This window comes from Symsagittifera roscoffensis, chromosome 8 (assembly GCF_963678635.1).
Source record: "Symsagittifera roscoffensis chromosome 8, txSymRosc1.1, whole genome shotgun sequence".
Lineage (NCBI taxonomy): Eukaryota > Metazoa > Xenacoelomorpha > Acoela > Convolutidae > Symsagittifera > Symsagittifera roscoffensis.
In genome coordinates, this window is record NC_087069.1 from 7,104,108 (window position 1) to 7,124,740 (window position 20,633).

At 41.5% G+C, this 20,633-nt stretch overlaps 1 protein-coding gene across 2 annotated transcripts in view; it reads left to right on the forward strand.

Moving 5' to 3' along the window:
• The window catches only part of LOC134853292 (selenoprotein M-like), a 413,832-nt gene extending 394,509 nt beyond the window's left edge, over positions 1-19,323 (forward strand). For both annotated transcript variants that reach the window (XM_063869265.1, XM_063869264.1), the window contains exons 2-5: positions 16,380-16,484; positions 16,670-16,740; positions 16,804-16,882; positions 18,361-19,323. In XM_063869265.1, the coding sequence (XP_063725335.1) occupies positions 16,389-16,484; positions 16,670-16,740; positions 16,804-16,882; positions 18,361-18,585 (471 nt within the window). In that variant the 5' untranslated portion in view covers positions 16,380-16,388 and the 3' untranslated portion in view covers positions 18,586-19,323. The remainder of the gene's footprint in view (positions 1-16,379; positions 16,485-16,669; positions 16,741-16,803; positions 16,883-18,360) is intronic.
• Positions 19,324-20,633: the final 1,310 nt, after the last annotated feature.

Consider the following 20,633-nt stretch of genomic DNA (forward strand, 5'->3'; position numbering starts at 1 on the left):
TGTTTTTAGAAAATTTCCAATTGAACTATTTTAGTAGGACGAAAAGTAAAGGGTTTTAACTATAGTGGTAAAGGGGGGTTTTTAGGTTAGGAACACAGCCTGTTAGTCTAAAAATCGGGTGTTATTTTCAGATTGATTTGGTAAAGTCAAATTGACTACCCAACTGCATTCAATTGAAGAAAGGAAGTCCTTAAACGAAAACGCAAATTGAACGACGCTTCAAGAAGTAATACTCAAGTTGTTCAGGTAAAACTCAAGTTGCTAAGGTAAAACTCAAGTTGCTAAGGTAAAACTCAAGTTGCTAATACTCAAGATCACCTGGAAGTTACAGAAATGGCAGATCGATTTTGGAAGTCCATGCCATCGGCTTTGAAAAAGCCCACACTTGATGAGTTGTACAGACGCCTGAGGGACCTGGATTACACTCAAGTGGATGAGAGAATGGCAGTGATGCTGAATGCCATCCTCCAGTTGGAGGAACAGGGTGAGTGCCGGGAGTCTGCGACAGAAGCGGTTTTGATGGTCGGCTACACCACCGATGGAATATCCAACCAATTGCAAACCAGATGGCTGTCCTGGAACGTGGATGGAGCAATAAGGGGGTTCGACTTGGCAAGGAACCCTGGCTTGAGTAACAATACCGAGTATGGTGCAGGGGAGTTCCCACTGCCGATCAGACCATCAGTCAGATCTACAGGCCAGAGCACGAGTAAGATACCATCGATGTCACGGGCGCAACAAACGAGGTAAGCGTATCCAGACCTCAGTATCATGAAGAGAGAGCTTGAGAGGACTCAGCGGGAGAGGAACAAGGCGAAATTCGACCGGGATCAAGCGAAGCTTGAGAGAGATCAGGCGAATCTTGAGAGGGATCAAGCGGTCGTCGAGAAGGACCAAGCGCGGAGGGAACTGGATATGTTGAGAGCTGAGCATCTACAGGAACAAAGAGTACGAGAGAATGCCGCGAATTGTGAGCAGCTGAAGTCGGAGCTTGAAAGGATCCAGCAACGACAACGCGAGCTTGACATGCAGAAAGGGGCTAGGCCCAAAGAGCGGATGGTTACCGGCTCAAGGCCAGAGTCACGTATGGAGGTGGACGAAGCTCCTAGATCGAAGATACGATTTAACCTTGATCGCGCGGCTCAAGAACATATGAATGAGGGGTTGGAGGTGTGGATACCAGCTGAATCAACGTCCTCCCTGCGTGGCCTAGAGACACAAATAATACGCCCATTGATGGACGTCGCGCTGCCTGGATATACCCCAAGTTCAACCCCGAGTAGTAGTCAGGTGAGCGGTAGCTCGTCACGACTGAAAGAGTTGAACGAGCGGCTACAGCTAAGGAGTCGTGAGAGTCCAGCAAGAGTGGAGTTACCCTCGACGTGGAGGGAGCAACCTGTCAGGAGTGTGGTGATCTCAAGTTACAAGAAGAATACGGAAGGCAGATACCACAGGCACAATCGGATGGATTGGAGCACGGCGCAGAGAGACAGGAGGGATTGCTTGCTGACCCGGATTCAGTCCCATTGGCAAACGGGGATCTTGAGTTTCGCTGGAGCTGCGACGCCGCAGATGTTGGCAAAACTTGAGATGCTAGGGATGGCAAGAGTATACACGGTAACTCTGATGGTCGGGACGAACGACGTGTCTAGGGGGGAGGCTAGGAAAGTGACGAGGCTGCATGACAAGATGAGCTGCATTCTTGAGGAATTGCGGATTCAAATGGATCCTGCCATTCTCACGGTGTGCACCATTCCTTATAACATGAAAGCGGACCAACATGCAATGGAGATGAATACAAAAGTGCGAAACCTGAATGAAATAATCAGGCAGATACACCAAAGGAGCGTCCTCCCTGTTGGACTACTGGACGTAGCCGAGTATATGGAGCGATCTGCTTTCCCCGACGATGCATCCTCGGACGGGATTCACTTCGACAGGCCCAGAGGGGTGGAGTGGTTAAATGACGTCTTCCAAAGGCACATAAGCGCATTGGAGGCAGAGTTGCTAGAAACGGCCCAAGTCACGTTCGGACCACCCCCAAATCCACCCTTCTTCAACCCGAGAGCGTTGTCCAGTCGCCTGGGAGCGATGGCCGATTCTAGAGACAGTTCGAGGAACAGCCGGACCAGGTTTCCGGGCGCCGCACCCATGGAGGCCGAGGAGGCAACGTCATCAACTCCTCAGGGTTCGGTAATATCCTCGGTGGTGTTGGCGGAGAAAAAGAAACCGGAGAGGCCAGCGGAGACCAGTAGGTCGAGATATGTGGAGAAGGTGAAGGAGCTGGACTTGGAAGATCTGGAGTGCAGGCTAGAGTTGGCGGAAGCTTTGGGTCTTGAGCGGGTGTCGCACGAAGACTTGGGTAGACACCAGTGCGTAGACTGGCTGAAGGCTCACGAGACGCATTTCTCAAGAGCGAAAATAATGGAGACAGCGGATCTGACTGGGATTCCCACGAAATCGGTCATGGGACCCATCAACTATAGGCCTCTCAAGTCGCTGGGGAGTCCGGGACTCGTGGTAGAGCCTCCCAAGCATCGAACCAGCATTGCCAGGATTAGGTTGGCAACTCCAGCACAGTTGAGGGTGGTGGACAAACTGTTGGACCCGAGGGAGATGGAACTACCGGACGCCGCGTATGAGGGTACGAGATTAGCCGACGACCCCAGATACGGGAAACCCTGCGGGAACACGCAGCTGGCCAAAACCTTGGCAGTTTATGACAGGGCAGATCCAGCCGCTGCGAGGGTGGTCATCGTGGCGGGATCGGATTTTGAGGGAACGTCTCCCAAGTTATTTTGGCCGGAAACTCTGATATACTCACTACCGGGAGCGGAGCTAAACCAGATGTTAACCTTGGTGGTGGCAATAAAATCGGAGATGCCTTGCGAGCCTGAGCTACTACTGTTTGCAGGAATGAATGATCACTTGCATGCGACAGGGTTTCTTGAGCAGCTCAAGGTTGATGAACCAGCACCGAAGAAGATCTGGGAAGCAATCCAGACGTTATTTGCAGCTATGAACGAAGTACAAGAGAACGTTGCCTCACGATTTGGCTCCAAGACAAAAGTAGTGCTCACGACGTCCCCGGGTACGCGAGCATGCCTCCCGCTCTGCAATTTGTATATGCGATCTTGATCTTGATAGCGGAAGAGAATGGGTGGCGTATTCTGATGGCAGCTCCCAATCGGGAGTTGGAACCAACGAACTTGAGACTTCGCAAGTCAGAACTGGCGGTGAGTGGGCGGATGTGTCCCACGCGTTGAGGGGATTCTACGAGTTGGCAGACATCCTTATTGTATTGGACGAGGTCCTCTTGCTGGAGATATCAAACTTCGCTAGGCAACTCAAGCTCATTCCGGTCATAGGGGATGATCATCCAGTAGTGACTCACCTGAGGGCCAGTCTGTGGTTTCGAAGTATGGAGTTGACTATCACAAGCTCCACCAGTAAGTCTAGAGGGCCGAGCAACGAAAGGAAGAACGTGGCCGCAGCGGAGAAGCAGCTGGAGTCGATGGTGTATCGACTGACACAAGAGAGAGGCAGATGGCCCTTCCTGACACCAAGGCTGGAGAACGCCACGGAGAAGACAAGAGAGGATGCCCCACCTCTTGTGAAGCAAATCTGGGAATTTCTTGAGGAGCAGCTGGAAGTGGCCGAGAAGAGGGAAATGACGGTGGCCAGGTTCGTCACAGCAGCCAACGAGGTCACAATTGGAGGATTCTGGAGGGAGCACGCAAGGGGTGAGCTGAGGACGAGGAGGGATCACGAGATTCTTGAGTTCTTGAGTCCTTGTTGGGGAAAGGAGTTCATGGCTGGAGTGTACAGCGCGAAAGAGACCATCTTTGGAGCCTTCATACAAGAAATCTTGAACATGCCCATCAGTCTGTTGTTGGCACTGTAACTGGTTTACCCAAGGTACTTGTTCAATATGGGCCCAGCGTACATGTTCAGCCGGGGCGTAGACACACTCCGGATTGACGGGTACTTGGCATTGGTGCTTCTAACCCATGGGGAACTGATGTCATTTCACCGACTAATGAAAGACGAAGAGCCTCTGTCGATGGGAAGAACACACTCGAGTATTGACACCTATTCGTATAAGTGTGCTGCCAGATTAAAGACGCTGCTAGTGCAGTACCTACTGATGCAAAACCGGCACCTGACTGGTGAAGAAAAGAGCCCGAAGACGCGAGATGAGTGGAGGAAATGGAATGGGGGCATGCCTCTGTTGACGGACCTATGCCTGGCCATGAGATCGGACCCCATGGGGATGATCCGGGGGCTAGAGGAGGTCGTAACCTGCATTTATGGACCGGCCGTCACGTACGCGTTTCCAGATCCTCTGGTGACAGCTTATCGCTACTCAATGACCCACTTGAGCCTCTTAAGCATACTAGATGGGACGACACTCAATTGGTGTCAGCAGGAGGTGCTCAGGGCACAAATGAGCAACACGGTGCTCTTCGGAAAGGTGAAGGATCCGGAGTTGGTGATATACAGTTTCCGAGGACAACTGCAGTGCAGGATGGGAGGTAAGCGCGAAAGCCCCATCGAAACCTATCCCAAGTTCTGGAACCTAAATCCCCTGACAGCAAATGGACAAGAGATCTTGAGAATTCCCGCATGGAAGAAAAGCTTCGAGTTGGTGAAAAGGGAGCTAGAGGCGATATTGGAGAAGGAAGTCCTACCAGCAAGCATTCCAGAGTTTCCAACAGTGAGGAGAATGACCCTGGGGATGAACAGCTCCCTGGTGGTCCCGTCCCTGTTCGCGAGAGCAGCAACCGAAGAACAACAGAGGGAGTTCATCGATGGCTGGGATCCCCTCTTCATCGGCTACACTGCAGCAATTTATTTTCATACCAGCGATGCGAAAATAAATTCATGGACAACTCAAGCCAAGAAAATGAGAGGCTCGATGCCACCGAAATTCGAGGTGCAAGAAGCCTTGAGAACACTTGAGCGGGCAGGTCTGGAGAACAAGTTGCCGGTGTGGGACGATGGCAGGATGATAGTGGAGGAAGGAATCGCACTAAAAGGAGATGAGATGGTGTTTGCGGGCACCTTACGGACTGGAGCAAGTGGAGATGAGACAGGAGGGGAAGGAGCTGGATGCAGCAGGCCCATTGTATGTGGCTCTGACAGAGTATAAGAAAACGGGTCCAGCGACACCATCAACCCTATCGGTGGACACCCCTGGGGATAAAAGGAGCGGTCCTGTAGAAGATCAATTGAGGAGGATTCTTGAGAGAAGAGAAGCAGAATCGGGAGAGGAGAGCATCGAAGAGACTTTCAGCGAGGCAGGAGAGGATATGGAAGTGGGAAACACACCGGAGCAAAAACCATCGGAGGAGGAGTTCACCACGCAAGAGCTGTTGAAGGATCTGAGTGGAGAAAATTGAGCAGACACCCCCACGCCACCTCTGACCTCATCTCCCCACAAGAATCTAGAATTACCACTGACGAGCGAGAATCCTAACATGGGGATGATTTTCCTGAGCGCAGAAAGAAGGGAGAAGAACACCTTCGAGGGAAACAGGGATGCTTTCCTAGGCACTCTGGATGAGGACGCTTGGCGAGGATTCTTGAGCGATTTTAATCGAAAAGTGGATGACGAGACCATATTGGATGATTTCTAGGAGGAGCTGTGGGACACGGTGGTGATATTCGGAGAGCCTGTCCTGATGGGGACAGGTCTGGAGGAGAAAGCTAGAGGAGAGCTGCTGAGCAAGATGGTCGAGTTGAGGAAGGCATCACGGAAGATCAAGGAAGACAAATGTAAAGAAAGCTCTACTCTGAAACAAAAAACTGACAATAAAAAAATTGAACATGTAAGGGGGATAAGGTCGGAACGAGCGAGTAATATAATTAAAAGTACTAATATCCTTAAGGCTCGAGCAGGGGGGAGGCAAGAGTTGGAAGGGTTGGATGGAGACAAGGAAGTCGAATTAGTGATGATAACGACAACGCACACCGAGTAGAGACGTGAAGTCTCGCAAGAGGAAGAGAGACGTGGAGGGATTAGGCAGTCCTTCAGCGGATGCGGTCTCGGAGAAAAACTTGAGAGAGACGGCCCCCATGGTTCTGGCACGATGGAAGACAGCAGCCTACAAGAGTAGCTACGAGCCAAGGAAACTGCTCGACGTAGAAAGAGAGATGGAGATCCCCACCAGCTCAACAACGGAAGAAGACTTCAAGCCTCAGAGGACAAAAATGAAGCGAGGTTCGACAAGCAGGCAGACCTTGGAAGTGGACGTCGGCAAAGAATGGGTCTCAAATGAACACCAGGCTACTGGGAATCATGTGACTAGCGATCCTCTTGAGAAGAATAAAACGAGGAACACCTCCCGACCGTGGTGGGTGGCCCTGGAAACATTGCAGGAATTGTAAGACTGCCTGAAAAAGCTCGACAGTGGAGTGTCACGCAAACGACGCAACTGGGCTACCCAGCAAAATGCCGATATCAACAAATTGGAATTGGGGAGCCAACTGAAGAGAACTTGGCAGAACTTGTTAAAGGATCATTTTGAAGAAGCGATGATAACATCCTCATCGGCATCGCCGTTGATGGCGAACCCCTTCATTAGAACCGCAGGACAGCTGATGTTCGCGTGGAGCCTGTTGGGAATAGAGTTAGAGACACTGACTTCGTACCATAAGTTGAAATTGGGAGGCAAGAACCTAGAGGTGTATCGAGTACTGATGCAGCACGTTGCTAGGGATAACTCAGGCTTGAGTCTAGCAATGAGGAAAGATGCTACCTGTTTCTTGAGGTGGACAATGTCGATGATGACTGATAGTACCATCCTGGCATGTCACCAGAGAGCAATTGGAAGCAAGACGCTTGAAAGGAGAGTCTCCGCAGTCATCTTGAACGTGTACCAGAGTACTGGGATAGAAAAGGAGGATGGTTCTAGGCAGTCTCTAGAGAGCCACAGGAAGTTAGATGAGATACGAAGATTCTACAACAAGAAGTTCGAGGAGAAACACGACGTACACCGTAACTTGGCTTCGCCAGGAGAGTACTTGAAACCCAACAAAAAGGGAGAGTAACAGTATGTGTCTGGAGTGATGGGGATGGCATACAACCATTTCTTGGACTTGGAAGTGGAGGTGCCCACAGAAACTACGAGGTGGCGCAGCTGCTGAAGTTCTGGACAGAGAAGATAATGGAGATAGACACTGTGGAGAGAGAGAGACCTAGCCTAGGTTTGATTCTCGAGAAAACACCGGAAGTAATAAGTGTGCCGCGCTCAAGTAAAAGAGTCGAACTAAAAATGGGTCACGGGAACGGCATGCTGACCACGAATCTGGGAGTGGTGTGGAAATTGCTCAGGCCCTCCTGATGTCCACATACCCATGCGAGCCTGATTGAGGAAGTCACGGAGCGAGTGAGACTAGCGCCGACAGAGGATGAAGATTTGGCGACCTTGAGTATAGTACATAGACTGATCCTGCCTCATGTGAAGGAGTCAAGTGAGGTGACGAGTGGAACAGGGTCGGTAAAGAAAATGGAGCCGGGCAGTTGTCTTGACTCGACGTGTGGGAATGGCGAGCACACCTGCGATGGACGATCATGCGTCAGGATACAGTCTTTCCAGAAAGAAGACCTAGTCACCTGGTTTGAAGACATTACCGAAAGGGAGAAGAGTGAGATACAGATAGTGACTGAGTGTTACGCGAGTACCACGGTGAACCTAGCAACAGCTCTGGGATTCTTCTCAAGAATGTGCAGTCTCCAGTCACTGGAGAGGCTAGAGTCAGAGCACCACTTGGTGACCGCGTTGAGCGTGGAGTCATGGCCCGGAGTGTTGCAAGTGACCCAGAAACACATCAAGAATTGGAAGGTTGGACTCGAAGCGGAGATGGGATTTCCCATGAGCGAAGCCTATGGTCTGCCTCTAAATGCGAAGTCACTAGTGGGGTCAGTGATGGCCAACCTATGTGGCAGCCACTATCCATTACAAATGGCGATGGTAGAAGTATCCAGCCAAAGGGTATTGATAGACAAAGCCTTCTCAGTGCCCAAATGCGTAAGACTGGCCCGGATGTCGCATCATTCACACAAGCGGTTGAGGAAGATCCGAGGAACAGTGCTGAAAGAACAGAGGGACGACTTGAGTGAAATCTGGGGTGAAGAACTTCTAGGTTTGGAGGGCGAAAATACAAGTGACCACGAGAGACAAAACGTGATGGGGAAGCCCATGGTAAGTGCCCCAAACTTGGAAGAAGTCGACGTGATACACGAGAAAATGATGGAGCTTGAGCCTCTCCTGGAAGCCTCGGGAGAACGCAATCTTAGAAGCATCGACCTCACGCATGGGGATTGTCCATGCCACTGTCTGGCGCAGACAGTGTGGTACCCAGAACGCGCCAATCTCTGCCTGATTTGGGACATAGAAGAGATTAAATCGTTGGGACTACCGGAGCATCGACAAAAGGTGACCATCTTGGTGGTGAGCACGATGCTGGCTCTACGATGGATTGAAGAAAATATAGCAAAGTATCGGGAATCGAAGACCCCAACGGCAGAGTCGATTCACGCGATAGGTTACAGCAGGATACTTGAGTTGTTCGAGACCGCATGCAAGGTATTCGCCATACCAATGGAAATCAGTCACATGTGGAGCCGCTTGAGGTTCTTTCCTTGGTTTCGCGCTACGTTAACGTCCTGGTTATACGTGGTGACACAGGATCACATGAGGAAACATCAAAAGGAATATCGACAGTTCCAGGCCGAGATAGGACCAGATGCCTTCAAGAGACCTCTGCTGACCCATCGAAATGCGATCACGACGGGGTGAAAAAGAGTGGGTAGAGTATCCAGAAACAGCACTAGAGCGAGGGAGTCGATACTAGAGGAGGACCTGGCGAAATATGTAAGCCTGAGTCTTCACAATTCTTTCTGTTTGAACCGGGAGTCAAAGGTGAAGAGCTTACCGAATCAAGCGAAGAGATTGCAGGAGCAAAGGGAGTGGATGCGATCCTATGAACAGCTGAAGGCTTGGGAGGAGATTGTGATCAGCTCCGATGATGAAGAAGCACTATTGAAACAGATCACAGTGCCAAATATATCTGGGTCGGGTACCTCGAGGGCGAAGAACACGAGGTGAGCCGGTGGCTCATAAGGAAATTCTAGAGTCTTGAGTCTTGAGAGGGAGGGGGCTCGAGGGTGAACTTGGATGAAATCTGGGTTCACGAAAAAGAAATTTTAACAAATGAGATATTGTTATTAATATGCTAAATCTATTATATAAATCAAAATGCTCCATGACAATTTCCTGATTGAATAGGACAAAAGAAATTTTAAATTACCAGCTTAAAAAGCGAGAATTCAAAGGTGCAGGTGTGTGCAGATTTTGATTGCTGTTTAGCGATAGTGTGAAAATTTTATATGGTTGTGAATTTTGGAATGTAGATAAACTTAATTCTGCTGCAAACTTCTGGAAATGACCACTGGCACTGTATCTTGAGTGACACTCGGGTTTCTGGCGATTCACTGACAGAGGCAGCACGCGATGAGGACATCGTTCTTGAGTCCGGGGAGTATGTGCCAGTCGGTCATATCTGGAAGTTTGACCTTGAGGGACACGAAAATACGTGATTTTGGAGTGAAGTTTCATTTTTCAAAATTTCCAATGGAGCCTGTCATGCTCAGTTTTCTCGCAACAACTTAAAACACAAAGTGAAAAATCAGAACGACCGAATTTACAATTGCGTGATAATACTTAAGAAAACAGCAGGAAATTGCTATTCGCAATTTCCAGATACAAAATAAGACATGAGTAGAGCCGACTTATCCTGAAGTAGGAGGCGAAATAATTCGCAATTTCCAGATACAAAATAAGACACGAGTAGAGCCGACTTATCCTGAAATAGGAGGCAAAATAATCACGAAAGAAGAGTGCAATTATTCGAACTGAACCAGAGTGAACCTTCAACGGAAAGGTGGACAGCTGGAGTGTCCCAATGGTTCAATTCTAGAGTCTAAACTTATTTCCTTTATTAAAACTGATTAGTTTTGAACTTATCAAGTTATCTTATTTAATTCTCGAGTTGCACATCAATTTAATTACTCCTTATACTCGAGTGCGTCGACATGTGAGTTCCAAATTTAGTTTTCTTGAGTGTGTTTTATGATTGTTATGTTGAGATAAGGCGAGTTTTAGGTTGATCCATCTGAAATGGATCAAAGTTCCACTGTCCAATGAAAAGTAACTTATCGGATTGTTCCGACCCTGTTTTTAACGGCGTTCGTGTATTTTGGGTATTCCGAGACCTAAGTATGGGAGCGTTTTTATTTTCTAGAGTGGGGGGATATTTTGGTAGTAGCCTTTAAGCTGTAACGGGTTCTAGTCTCATGTCGCAAGCGAACCGAATTGGCTCCGACCATTCTTGAGGTAGAAAAACGCAAGAGATAGTGTCCCTGACTCTTGAGCCAATGGTTATAGGGCCTATTTTTCTTAAGCCTCATATGTGACCGAAGTAGGCGACTGTTACACTTCTTAAAGAATGAAATCTTCATAATCGTGGAGATGTTTGGTTGAGGCATTGTGGGTTAAGGTCACATCTTGATGTGAGCAGTATGTAAATTTTATTAAAAGTAATGAAGCTGTTGCGGGTTTTTCTTTTGATGGTTTATTGTTCAATATGGGGATCAGTTGTTGGTGAAAGTTTTTTTGTTAACAAATCTTACTGCTTAAAATAAAGGCAAGTCATTCTTTGACCCTTTAAGGAAGTCAGCTTTTGGCAGCATTTTTAAATTTTTGAGGATTTTTGGTTTTGTTTGATTTGTTTAGCAAGGTTTTTTGCACTCATTTAGTTTCTGGGTCGCAAACCGTTCGTTGTAACTCGAAAACGTTCCAATAAACAATGATTTACAACAGTTTATTAATTCGCAGTTAGCTGTGGGGTCTTAAAATTGGCAGACTTGGCCTCAATTGGTAGTTTATCCGGTGGATTTTCATCAGGTGGGCAGTGACTTCATTTTCCGCATATAAAATTGCGGTCCCAGTTTTTGAGCATTTGAGGAGAATCTTTCCACCGAAATGTTATCAGACAATGAATTCCTTGTTGCAACCCCTGGGGCAGATATCGCATGTCGCCGTGCCTGGGTTTTGTTCTATTCCTCGAGCATTAGAATGTATTAAAGACAGATTTGGAACCAGATCTAATTTAGTATTTATCATTGGTTATTATTATATTTTATCTCCCAAAACTATCGTGATAACATCTCTTCTTCCAAACTAGAAAAAAGATTATGCTCGCAACCTCTAAAGAAAAACACCATCATCCATCCTTCACTACAATAGAACATTGATAAACTAAAACTCTCTAAACCCCGGGTGAGTGGAACCAGATCTAAACTAGTATTTATCATTGGTTATTATTATGATATTTTATATCTATAAAATATTAAATACTAGCCAATCATATTCCATCAAACTAACAACCCACTTATTTGTAAATGTTGAAACTACTTGTAGTTTCAACACCAGAACAATTTGAATTCTATTTAAAATACAGTTGTTCTCATTCTGCAACTAACTCGCGTAAACCGGTGTACTTTAGATCTATTGAGACTAGGAGATAGAAGAGTAAGATTAAGATTGGTATTAGACTAAGAAGTTGCACAAATCTATCCGGCCAAAAATAAGATAGCGTGACGAGCAGACGATGTACCTTATCTGAAATTACTCTGAGTATAACCAAAAGGATATAACTCATCTGGTGCGAACAAAAGTCTCGAACAGATCTTAACTAACCTAGACATAGAGAAAATTAGATTAGAATTAGACAAATACATTATTTCAAAAATGTTATATGACAAAAACTTAGTAGATATGTCGCTACGCCTCAATAGATCAGATCCAATATTCCGAACAATACGAGAACTAACCTGTATTGGAAGAAAACCTCGAACAAGAGACGACGTACGACTAGGAAGAAATCTACCGATCAATTTCCTGATTGTACGACAAAAACGAGATAAAATTTTTGTATTTAGGATACTAACAGCAGTAAATTTAAATTTCCATTTACTGACATAATATTTTGAAGAATCATCGTCAATAACCTTTCATGGCGCTAAACCTAATAAATATACAATAACGACTGATAAAAACAACACTTGTCGTTTTCCTTAAATCAGCTGTAATTATATAACATCTTGAAAAAATATTTATTGGATATAAAAATACAAAAATTAGTTAGTATAAATCATACATCGTTAGTATATATAAATCATCTCTTCATCCCAGCTTCATCACCTAAAACATAACAGCAAATCTCAAAAACTAACAATCATCAAAACTAAAACTTAACCCTAACCCTTTATTGATAAACTATCAAGGTTTATCCTTGTTTTCACTTAATTAATTTCATTTTAAATAACAGATCATCAAGGCTTCCCATGATCTTTAAATTAAATTAAATTATATCTAAATTTTTGATCATCAAGGCCTATCCTTGGATCAAATAGAACAATTTTGTTCTCCATCTCACAATTTATTTAATGTCTAATGACCTCAAACGTCGATTCACTAACCAACCCTTATCAATGACCGAGAATAAACAGAATTTTTCCCAAAAATCTACTATTTTAATTAAGATAAACAATGAAGAACTTCGGTTTTTCATCCTTCACTTGATCTCCCTCCTCTTAGACGACCCAGGCTAAAACTTTTCAACTTAGTAAGTCATAAAATAGTATCCAAGGAACTACTTGCGGTCTAATTATACCTGAACCTTGTGGATCGATTTACTATTCTCCAACCCTTGATCATAAATCACAACCCCTAAGTAAGATTAGGTAAGTCTATCTCAACTGTTTATTTAACGACGAAAGTTACGACCTCGTAATCACACCACACAGACAATCAGTAGGGTATATAAGAACAAAAAGACAAACACTAAGAAATAAATTTTTTAACAAACAAAAACAAACTATTAAGAAAAGATTTTCAAAACGAAGAAACGCCGTCTCAGAATCAGAAACAACCGCAATACAAGAACTTCACAATTTAAAAGATTCAATAAATAAAAAATATCAAATTGACGATCAAATATATTTTACACATTGAAAATTATACGCTAACAGTCATAAAACACAAAAATGATTCGAAAATAAGATAAACTAGAAGATTCAGTACTTACCCTTTTTAATACATCCATTAACTGACGCTCGAGGACAGGTACAATTTTGCCAAAATTTAATCGCAAATTTATTCGAAAAAGGAGATGTCCGTGCAGAAGAGAATTTCCCGATGTAAAAAACAAAAGACAAAATCTTCACCACTATCTCAAAGGTATATGTAGTCTCACATAACAATATGGAAACTACACAGTAGAAATCAAATCACCAATTGCATTTCATGATAGATACCTCATTCAAACTGATGACGTAATATTGAATTTTCAAAAGTTATTACGCAATACATCAAAATCATACAACAAATACCAAAACTCGCAAAGAGCAAACTCAATATTCACAAATGATGTGTTCTCACTCATCTATAGCTATTTTTCTATATTAGAATTGAAAGAACCTCAAAGCGATTCACCAGCGCAAACATCTCGACATACAATTGTACGACAAGAAAAACACACATTTTCAAAATTTTTCAATGCAATCCGAGGAGATCTAAAAAGTAATGACATAACACAACATGTTAAACACGATTTACAAAAACTCTTAGCTTTGTTCATAATCGATTATTTTAGTCATAAAATTGATTTTTTTTGCACAAGCAAGAAAATTTTTAGAACACAAAGTATAGATGAGGAAACCGTACTAGCAGAACAATCAGATTGCATTTGGGACCCTGATTGGTCTCATGAATCATTTATTAATATACCAACAGATATATCAAGTCAAACAATTAGCACAATCTCTTTTCAGAAAAATTATGTTAGAGTATATCCGCTAACGATTGATGCAACACCTTTAAACTATAATTCATTCTTCCCTGAAAGAACAGGAAAGGTTAGTTTAAACCATTTGTAAATAATGACAACTTAAATGGAACAAGAAATCTTACACAACAAGATATACAAACTCCATGACGGTTTGTAAGCGAAGAAATAGTTGAAACAATAAATGAAGCACAACGAAGCATTTCACCTATTCGACCCAATTTTACAACTTCAGAACAAAAAAACTCGACGTTTCTACAAACAGTTATACAATCCACAGTAAAATCCTCTTTTGCACACAAAAATTCTCAAATGGATTATCCAACGTTTCGACCAGTAAATAAACCATCTTTTAAGCAACAAAAATCACGTAAAATTTATTTTGCAGAACATAATTACAACTATGTAAATGGACCAAAACAACAAAACTTTCTAAAATAAATACTCAAAATTACTTAGATTCGCAAAATATACCACAAGCGACTTCAAATTCAGTAAATTTTTCTTATCAACCACGATCCTCACAAGAACAAAATGAAAATTAACCATTTCTTCAACAAAATCAAAATAATACAAAATAATACCATACCAGAAATCAACCTCATCATGATACAACAAATTATTTTGCATCAGATGATGAAGAATACCATAATCAAAACCATCAACGATTTTATTCCAGCCAAAGACCTCGTTCTTACAGCATAGACCAACCAGACATTTTCGAACCACACACACAAAATGAACAAAAACGACAACGTAGAAATAATCCAAACTAACCAACGCAAGCTTACTAAACACCACAAACCACAACCTAACAGCATGACTAAAAAAAGAAAACCCACGCTATCCAAACTGGATTAACACCAGCTCAGAACTGGATAAATTATTCTTTTGAAGACTCCTTTTAAGTCTGAACAGAAAAAAAACAACTAAGACAACAAAAAAACACCAGTACTAAAAAAGGCACGAAAATTTGAACTAAAACAGGACCCTCCAAAAAAGAGCATGAAATTATACCCTCACTCCTGGCCTAACCCACCAGAGAAGACGTCCTGAGCATGCTCTATGGTCGGCTCCACCCACCGTGCTACATCCACGCTTTATGACACCCACAACTCTATTTTTGATGACAATTACTCAAGTCTGAGTAGCTCTTAAAAATAACCGAACTAAATAATAACGCTTTTGCGATAAAAACTAATATAAGATCATGACTAAAAACAAGATTAACAAAGATTTATTTATGTAAATAATACATGCAGTATATAGATAACATGCAGCTCAAAGACGAGCAGCAAGGAACTTGACAACCCAATCACACTCCAACTACGGAATGGCAAGACACACCTGACATGCTACCTACAGTCACTACACTCAACGGATTTAAAGTACGACTTGTTATCGCAGCAAAGGAAACCCATTGCAACCGAACAATGGCCATCTCGATGTTCAAGTATACGTACAGATCCAAGTCACCAGGCTCTGCATCTAAAGTCAAACTACACGACACTCCCAAATGTGATTGGACCATTGCTATTCTCTAAAATCAACCAGATCAACACTCATCACAACCGATCAGAAATCATAATAAGATCTCCCGAAACTATCGTGATGACATCTCTTCTTCCAAACTAGAAAAAAGAATATGCTCGCAACCTCTAAAAAAAACACCATCATCCATCCTTCACTACAATAGAACATTGAAAAACTAAAACTCTCTAAACCCCGGATGGGTGGAACCAGATCTAAACTAGTATTTATCATTGGTTATTATTATGATATTTTATCTCTATAAAATATTAAATACTAACCAATCATATTCCATCAAACTAACAACCCACTTATTTGTAAATGTTGAAACTACTTGTAGTTTCAACACCAGAACAATTTGAATTAAACTTAGAATACAGTTGGTCTCATTCTGGAACTAACTCGCGTAAACCGGTGTACACTAGATCTATTGAGACTAGGAGATATAAGAGTAAGATTAAGATTGGTATTAGACTAAGAAGTTGCACGAATCTATCCGGCCGAAAATAAGATAGCGTGACGAGCAGACGATTTACCTTATCTGAAATTACTCTATGAGTATAACCAAAAGGATATAACTCAGATTCCAGCCAAAAAAATGATGAGCAGTAACGTTGTTTTAAACTGCTCTTATATATAGAAAACTCGTCGCCCCGATTCATAACTCTGCTGTAAGGTGTGAAGGATCTTGGTGCCATCCTTCTCCTGGATCTTGTGGCGTTTTTCGCCGCAGAGAGGCGTCCTTTTTCATAGCCTTAGTTTTCAGCTAGTTTTCAGCTATTTGTAGTTTTCAGCTAGTTTTTATGTTTGATTACGTCTCTGATTGCTTTAGTGATGACTTTTGATGCCAAGTTTTTGGTGACAAAAAATCATGCTTGTTAAATGCGAATTATGTTGTCAGAAATATTAGATTCGTCAAACTAATTTACTTTTCAAGAATCGGAATGGCGTGGATGAGTAGTGTGCTCGTCCTTTTGGCAGCAGTGAGCAATTTCGCTGTTGAAGATGACCCGAACGCTGTGTTTTCAGCTCGCATAGAGGTAAACACTTCTATCTGTATTTTGGTCAACACCTCCCTCAATTATGGATTATAATCTTTTTCCAAATTGGCGCAATATTGGAAACATCTTAAAGAACTGTAATTTCTGTTATTTTGTTTTAACCAAAAACTTAATAAGTTATTTTGGTTTTAATCATTTTTTTTATTTCTTTATTTTTTTTTCAGAGTTGCAGTGGGTGCAAATTGAACCGGCTCCCTGATGTGAAGCGGTTCCTCAATCAAAAAGCTCCCCTTATGTTAGTATTTTATTGTATTTTGTGCAGCTCTTGTTTGTTACTGTCAAATGAATTTCTTTTCAGACATAACGTTGAGGTGAAATGGATTGGCGGAGCAAACCCTGACGCTTTCTTTCTCAATAAAGATGGAGAAATTGTAGAAGTAAGCTTTTTTTAAGTTTCGTTTTCAAATGAAATAATCACGACCCAGTCGAAGCCTTAAAACGCGAAAACTTTGAGTTCTCGCTGAATGGAATCTCCTCAATGGTTTTTTCCGCATAATTTTATTTACGTAAAGGAGAGCTCTTAAGTGATCATCAGTGGTAAAAAATTAATTTTTTTTGATAAAGAGGATTTCAAAAAACCACAAGATTTATTTTCAAGAACAATTTGTTCGTTTTCCAGATTGAGTTAGACGAAATTTGACGAGATGCTATCTTCTTCCTAAATATAATTTTACTACAATTTCAACGTTATTCAGTGAAAGAAAGTGACTATCTCTTATATCAGCGGTGATAATTTTTTTCAGGAAAAAAAAAGGCTTACTTTTGTTTACGCTCATTTTTGTTTTTCGCGATTTGAGTTCTGATATTTTTTTTATATTTTGTTTTCGATTTTTTTAAACTTTTTATCTCATTTGCTTAGATAATTTTTACTTTTGCGAGAGCAGGTATCTTGTAAGCGGGATTTAGGTTCTTTTCCTAAACAGTTTTTTTTTATAAAATGAACCCCATAGTGTATTGATCTTTAACAACATCCAGCCTCCTTTTCACTTGGTCCGGAGGTAACGCGAATGCTTTTGCATCCTAAGGTCTGCGATTCGAGTCATGGACGGGCTTTTTTCAGTATGTTTGAAATTTAGTTTTCCCGGGCAAAATTGAATCGCTGGACTTTGCTTTGCATCCTCGTAATTTGTCGGATTAGGTGCCAAATCAAGGATTAGTCTTGAGCTGTAAACTTTTTTTCATTGTTGTTGTAAACCTTGTTCAATTACTCATGCAATTTGTAATTTTACTAGCACTGACCTCAGTTATTTTTCTTTTTTTCGCGTACAATTTATATTCGTCATAAATAGTTTTGGCTTATGTTTTATCGCAGTAATTCAACCTATTTTGTGTCGTGTGAAAAACAAATTCATCATTGTTTTTGAGACATAATTCTGGTCAGTTGTGATGTAAAAATTCAAATTATCAAAACCTAATCGTATTTTTTTTTCGGCTCAGTGAGGTAAACCCATAAATTGTCGGCTGTATGATTTCTCGCTAAATAATGAAAGCCTTTTTAATAAAGTTGTTAGTTGTATTTCTCGACTGTTCTTATGAAGTTAAATTATTTCGTCTTATTTTTTTTCACTAGCTTGCAATGCTACGCTTGCAGTGTATCTCAACTTTGACTCTGTGTTAAATGGTTGCAATCATTTTTTCGTGTTCATTAAGCGCACTAAATACAATATGACTTAATGTAGATATTTTGATTTATTATAAGTTTTTTTATGAATAAATTCGAGTGAGGTATCTTTCAAGAATATCGTCGTGAACCTCTTTCACTCATTAGATATAATTTAGTTTTCATAATGCACAAAAAGTTTGTATTTTTTGTTTATGATGTGTTGTGATAACTGTTTTGGCTTTTCTTTTATAGACAGTGGATCTGACGAAATTCAAATCAGACGGTTTGATTCAACTGTTTGTCGATCGTGGCTTCCACTTTAAGCTAGATCCGGACGAGCAAGTACCCAGAAGCAAACAGAGGGGACCATATTATATATACAACGAAGGAGCTACACGTCAGGGTGTAGGGAATGATAACAATGTCAATGAAGGGACGGACAAACGAAAAGTGAATGCAGAAAAAGTTGATTTGTAAACTGGTGTGTGCCAATTATAAGTAGATTTTTAGTTGTAACTAGTAAAACAGAAATAATCGCATTAATTCATTTAAAGCGTGAAAAAAAAATCGAAACAGTTTTGTGTTCGTTTTGAACTAAAAATATCATAACTATTAGTTTGGTTATGATGTTTACTAGTTATGAATTGCCACTTGGTAGATTTTATGGTGCCAGAAATTTCGTCAAGTTTACCGTGTAATATAGCTATAATGTATTAATCATTTATTACGATGTGTTTGTTTTCATATCAACATTATTGGCGATGAATGAAAACGCAGTTCAGTTCACATGGTGCTCTTTCAATCAATTTGTGTAAATACTACTTTCAAATTTTTATTATTTTTTTCCTCTAACAGTCAGGGACGTATTTTATTGCCATTTTTTAAAGTCAGTATCACATTTTATTCTGTAAAGAGACAGACTTCGTAAAGTAAACATCGAAACAAACATTTATTTCTAAAATTGTAAATACACGTTAAGATCTAATGGTAGCATATTTGCTCCAACTGATACTGACTCAAATGAACGTTTCATGCTTTTTATTTTCATGATGATTTTGTGTCTAATGGAAAAGTGCCAATTATGAGTTTGATCATGCAGTTTACTTATGACGGTTCTCCATTAAAATTCTCACTCTCACTTTGAACCTTGGTTAACCCGACGCCTTCTAACTGCTGTGTCAGAGTCTTGTTGGTGATTTTTGTTTAAAGTTTAATTATTCGATGTTCTGTTTTTTAAAGAAATTGAAAGCGCTGTACGTAGTAGTGTAGGCTTTCAGACAATTCAGAAAATCTATAGCAAGCCGTTCTCATTTTATAACAAGCGCTCTGGTCAAGAGTAATCAAAATACAGTTCTTGGCTCGAAAAACTACGGCTAGTTTGAATCGCTCACCTGGCATAAAATGATTATCGGTCCGACAAACTTGGTCGGACCGATAATCACTTTAGAAGCGTCATAACTTAGACCATATTTTGGAGCTCAGTCGAGCTGAACTACCGCCATTTTGATTTTTAAATGGTAATGGGCTAAGTTTTTGTTTGTTATAAATAGTGAATTTTTATCAAGGTAGCTGGTTTTAATGTTGAAAGATAGTCTTTAGTTTTGTTCACGCTGATTTGATCTCTCAAAGTTTCAATTTTGGTTTCTGCCACTGAAAAGACTCGATGCAACTAAAAAGACGCGCTGAAAAATATGTCTCAAAAAAGCCTTCACTAAAATGTCTATCAGATGTCTTCACTACAAGATGTTGGGTCGTCAATTGGTACAGGAACGTGACATAGAAGATGTAACTTCTAGTTTTCACCCGCTGAAATGAAAGAAGTTTTTTAACGTGATTTTGCTGAGTAACTACTTAATGCTCATGGATCAAATTTTGACTGATGATAGATAAAACTGCTTCAATGGCTTTAGCTGGATTAAAAATATAGATATAGTGTCGGACAACCCTTAAAAATATATTTTTTTAAATTATGTTTTGGGACTCGAAACCTTTCATTGGAAAGCTAAAGATCTTGGTTATTCCCTCATGCAAATTTCTGGAAATTTCTCCAGTCGAAAAAGGTTTTTAAGAGATGTTGCTAGATCCTTTGCTCTTCAATTGAAAATTTGGAAACCACAAAATTAGAAAATTCATGATTTTTCTGAAGGGACTCCTGAGCGCCTACCCGTTCAGCTTCGATTGAAAAACAAACAACCAACAAGAGCGCAAGCTTTTCTGTTTTTGATCAGGCTGGATCCTTTGTACATTTCATTTTTTCCATAATGTCTCAATATTTCAGCCATGAATCGCTTGAGAAAACGACAAAAAGTAAAGAAATTTTTTTTATTTTGTCGGTTTAAAACTATAAACTAACACTTCTTTGTCCCGTGACCGTATAGCTTGTTACTACCCCAGAAAGCTAGTCAGGGTAGTGTATTATTTAATTTCTACTTTTTCCAACCTTGCTGGAAAACAGAAAATCTCATTTGATGGCAGTTTTGCTATATAATCGTGATCTCTAGCATTGAAAGTTTCATTGTGTCTAT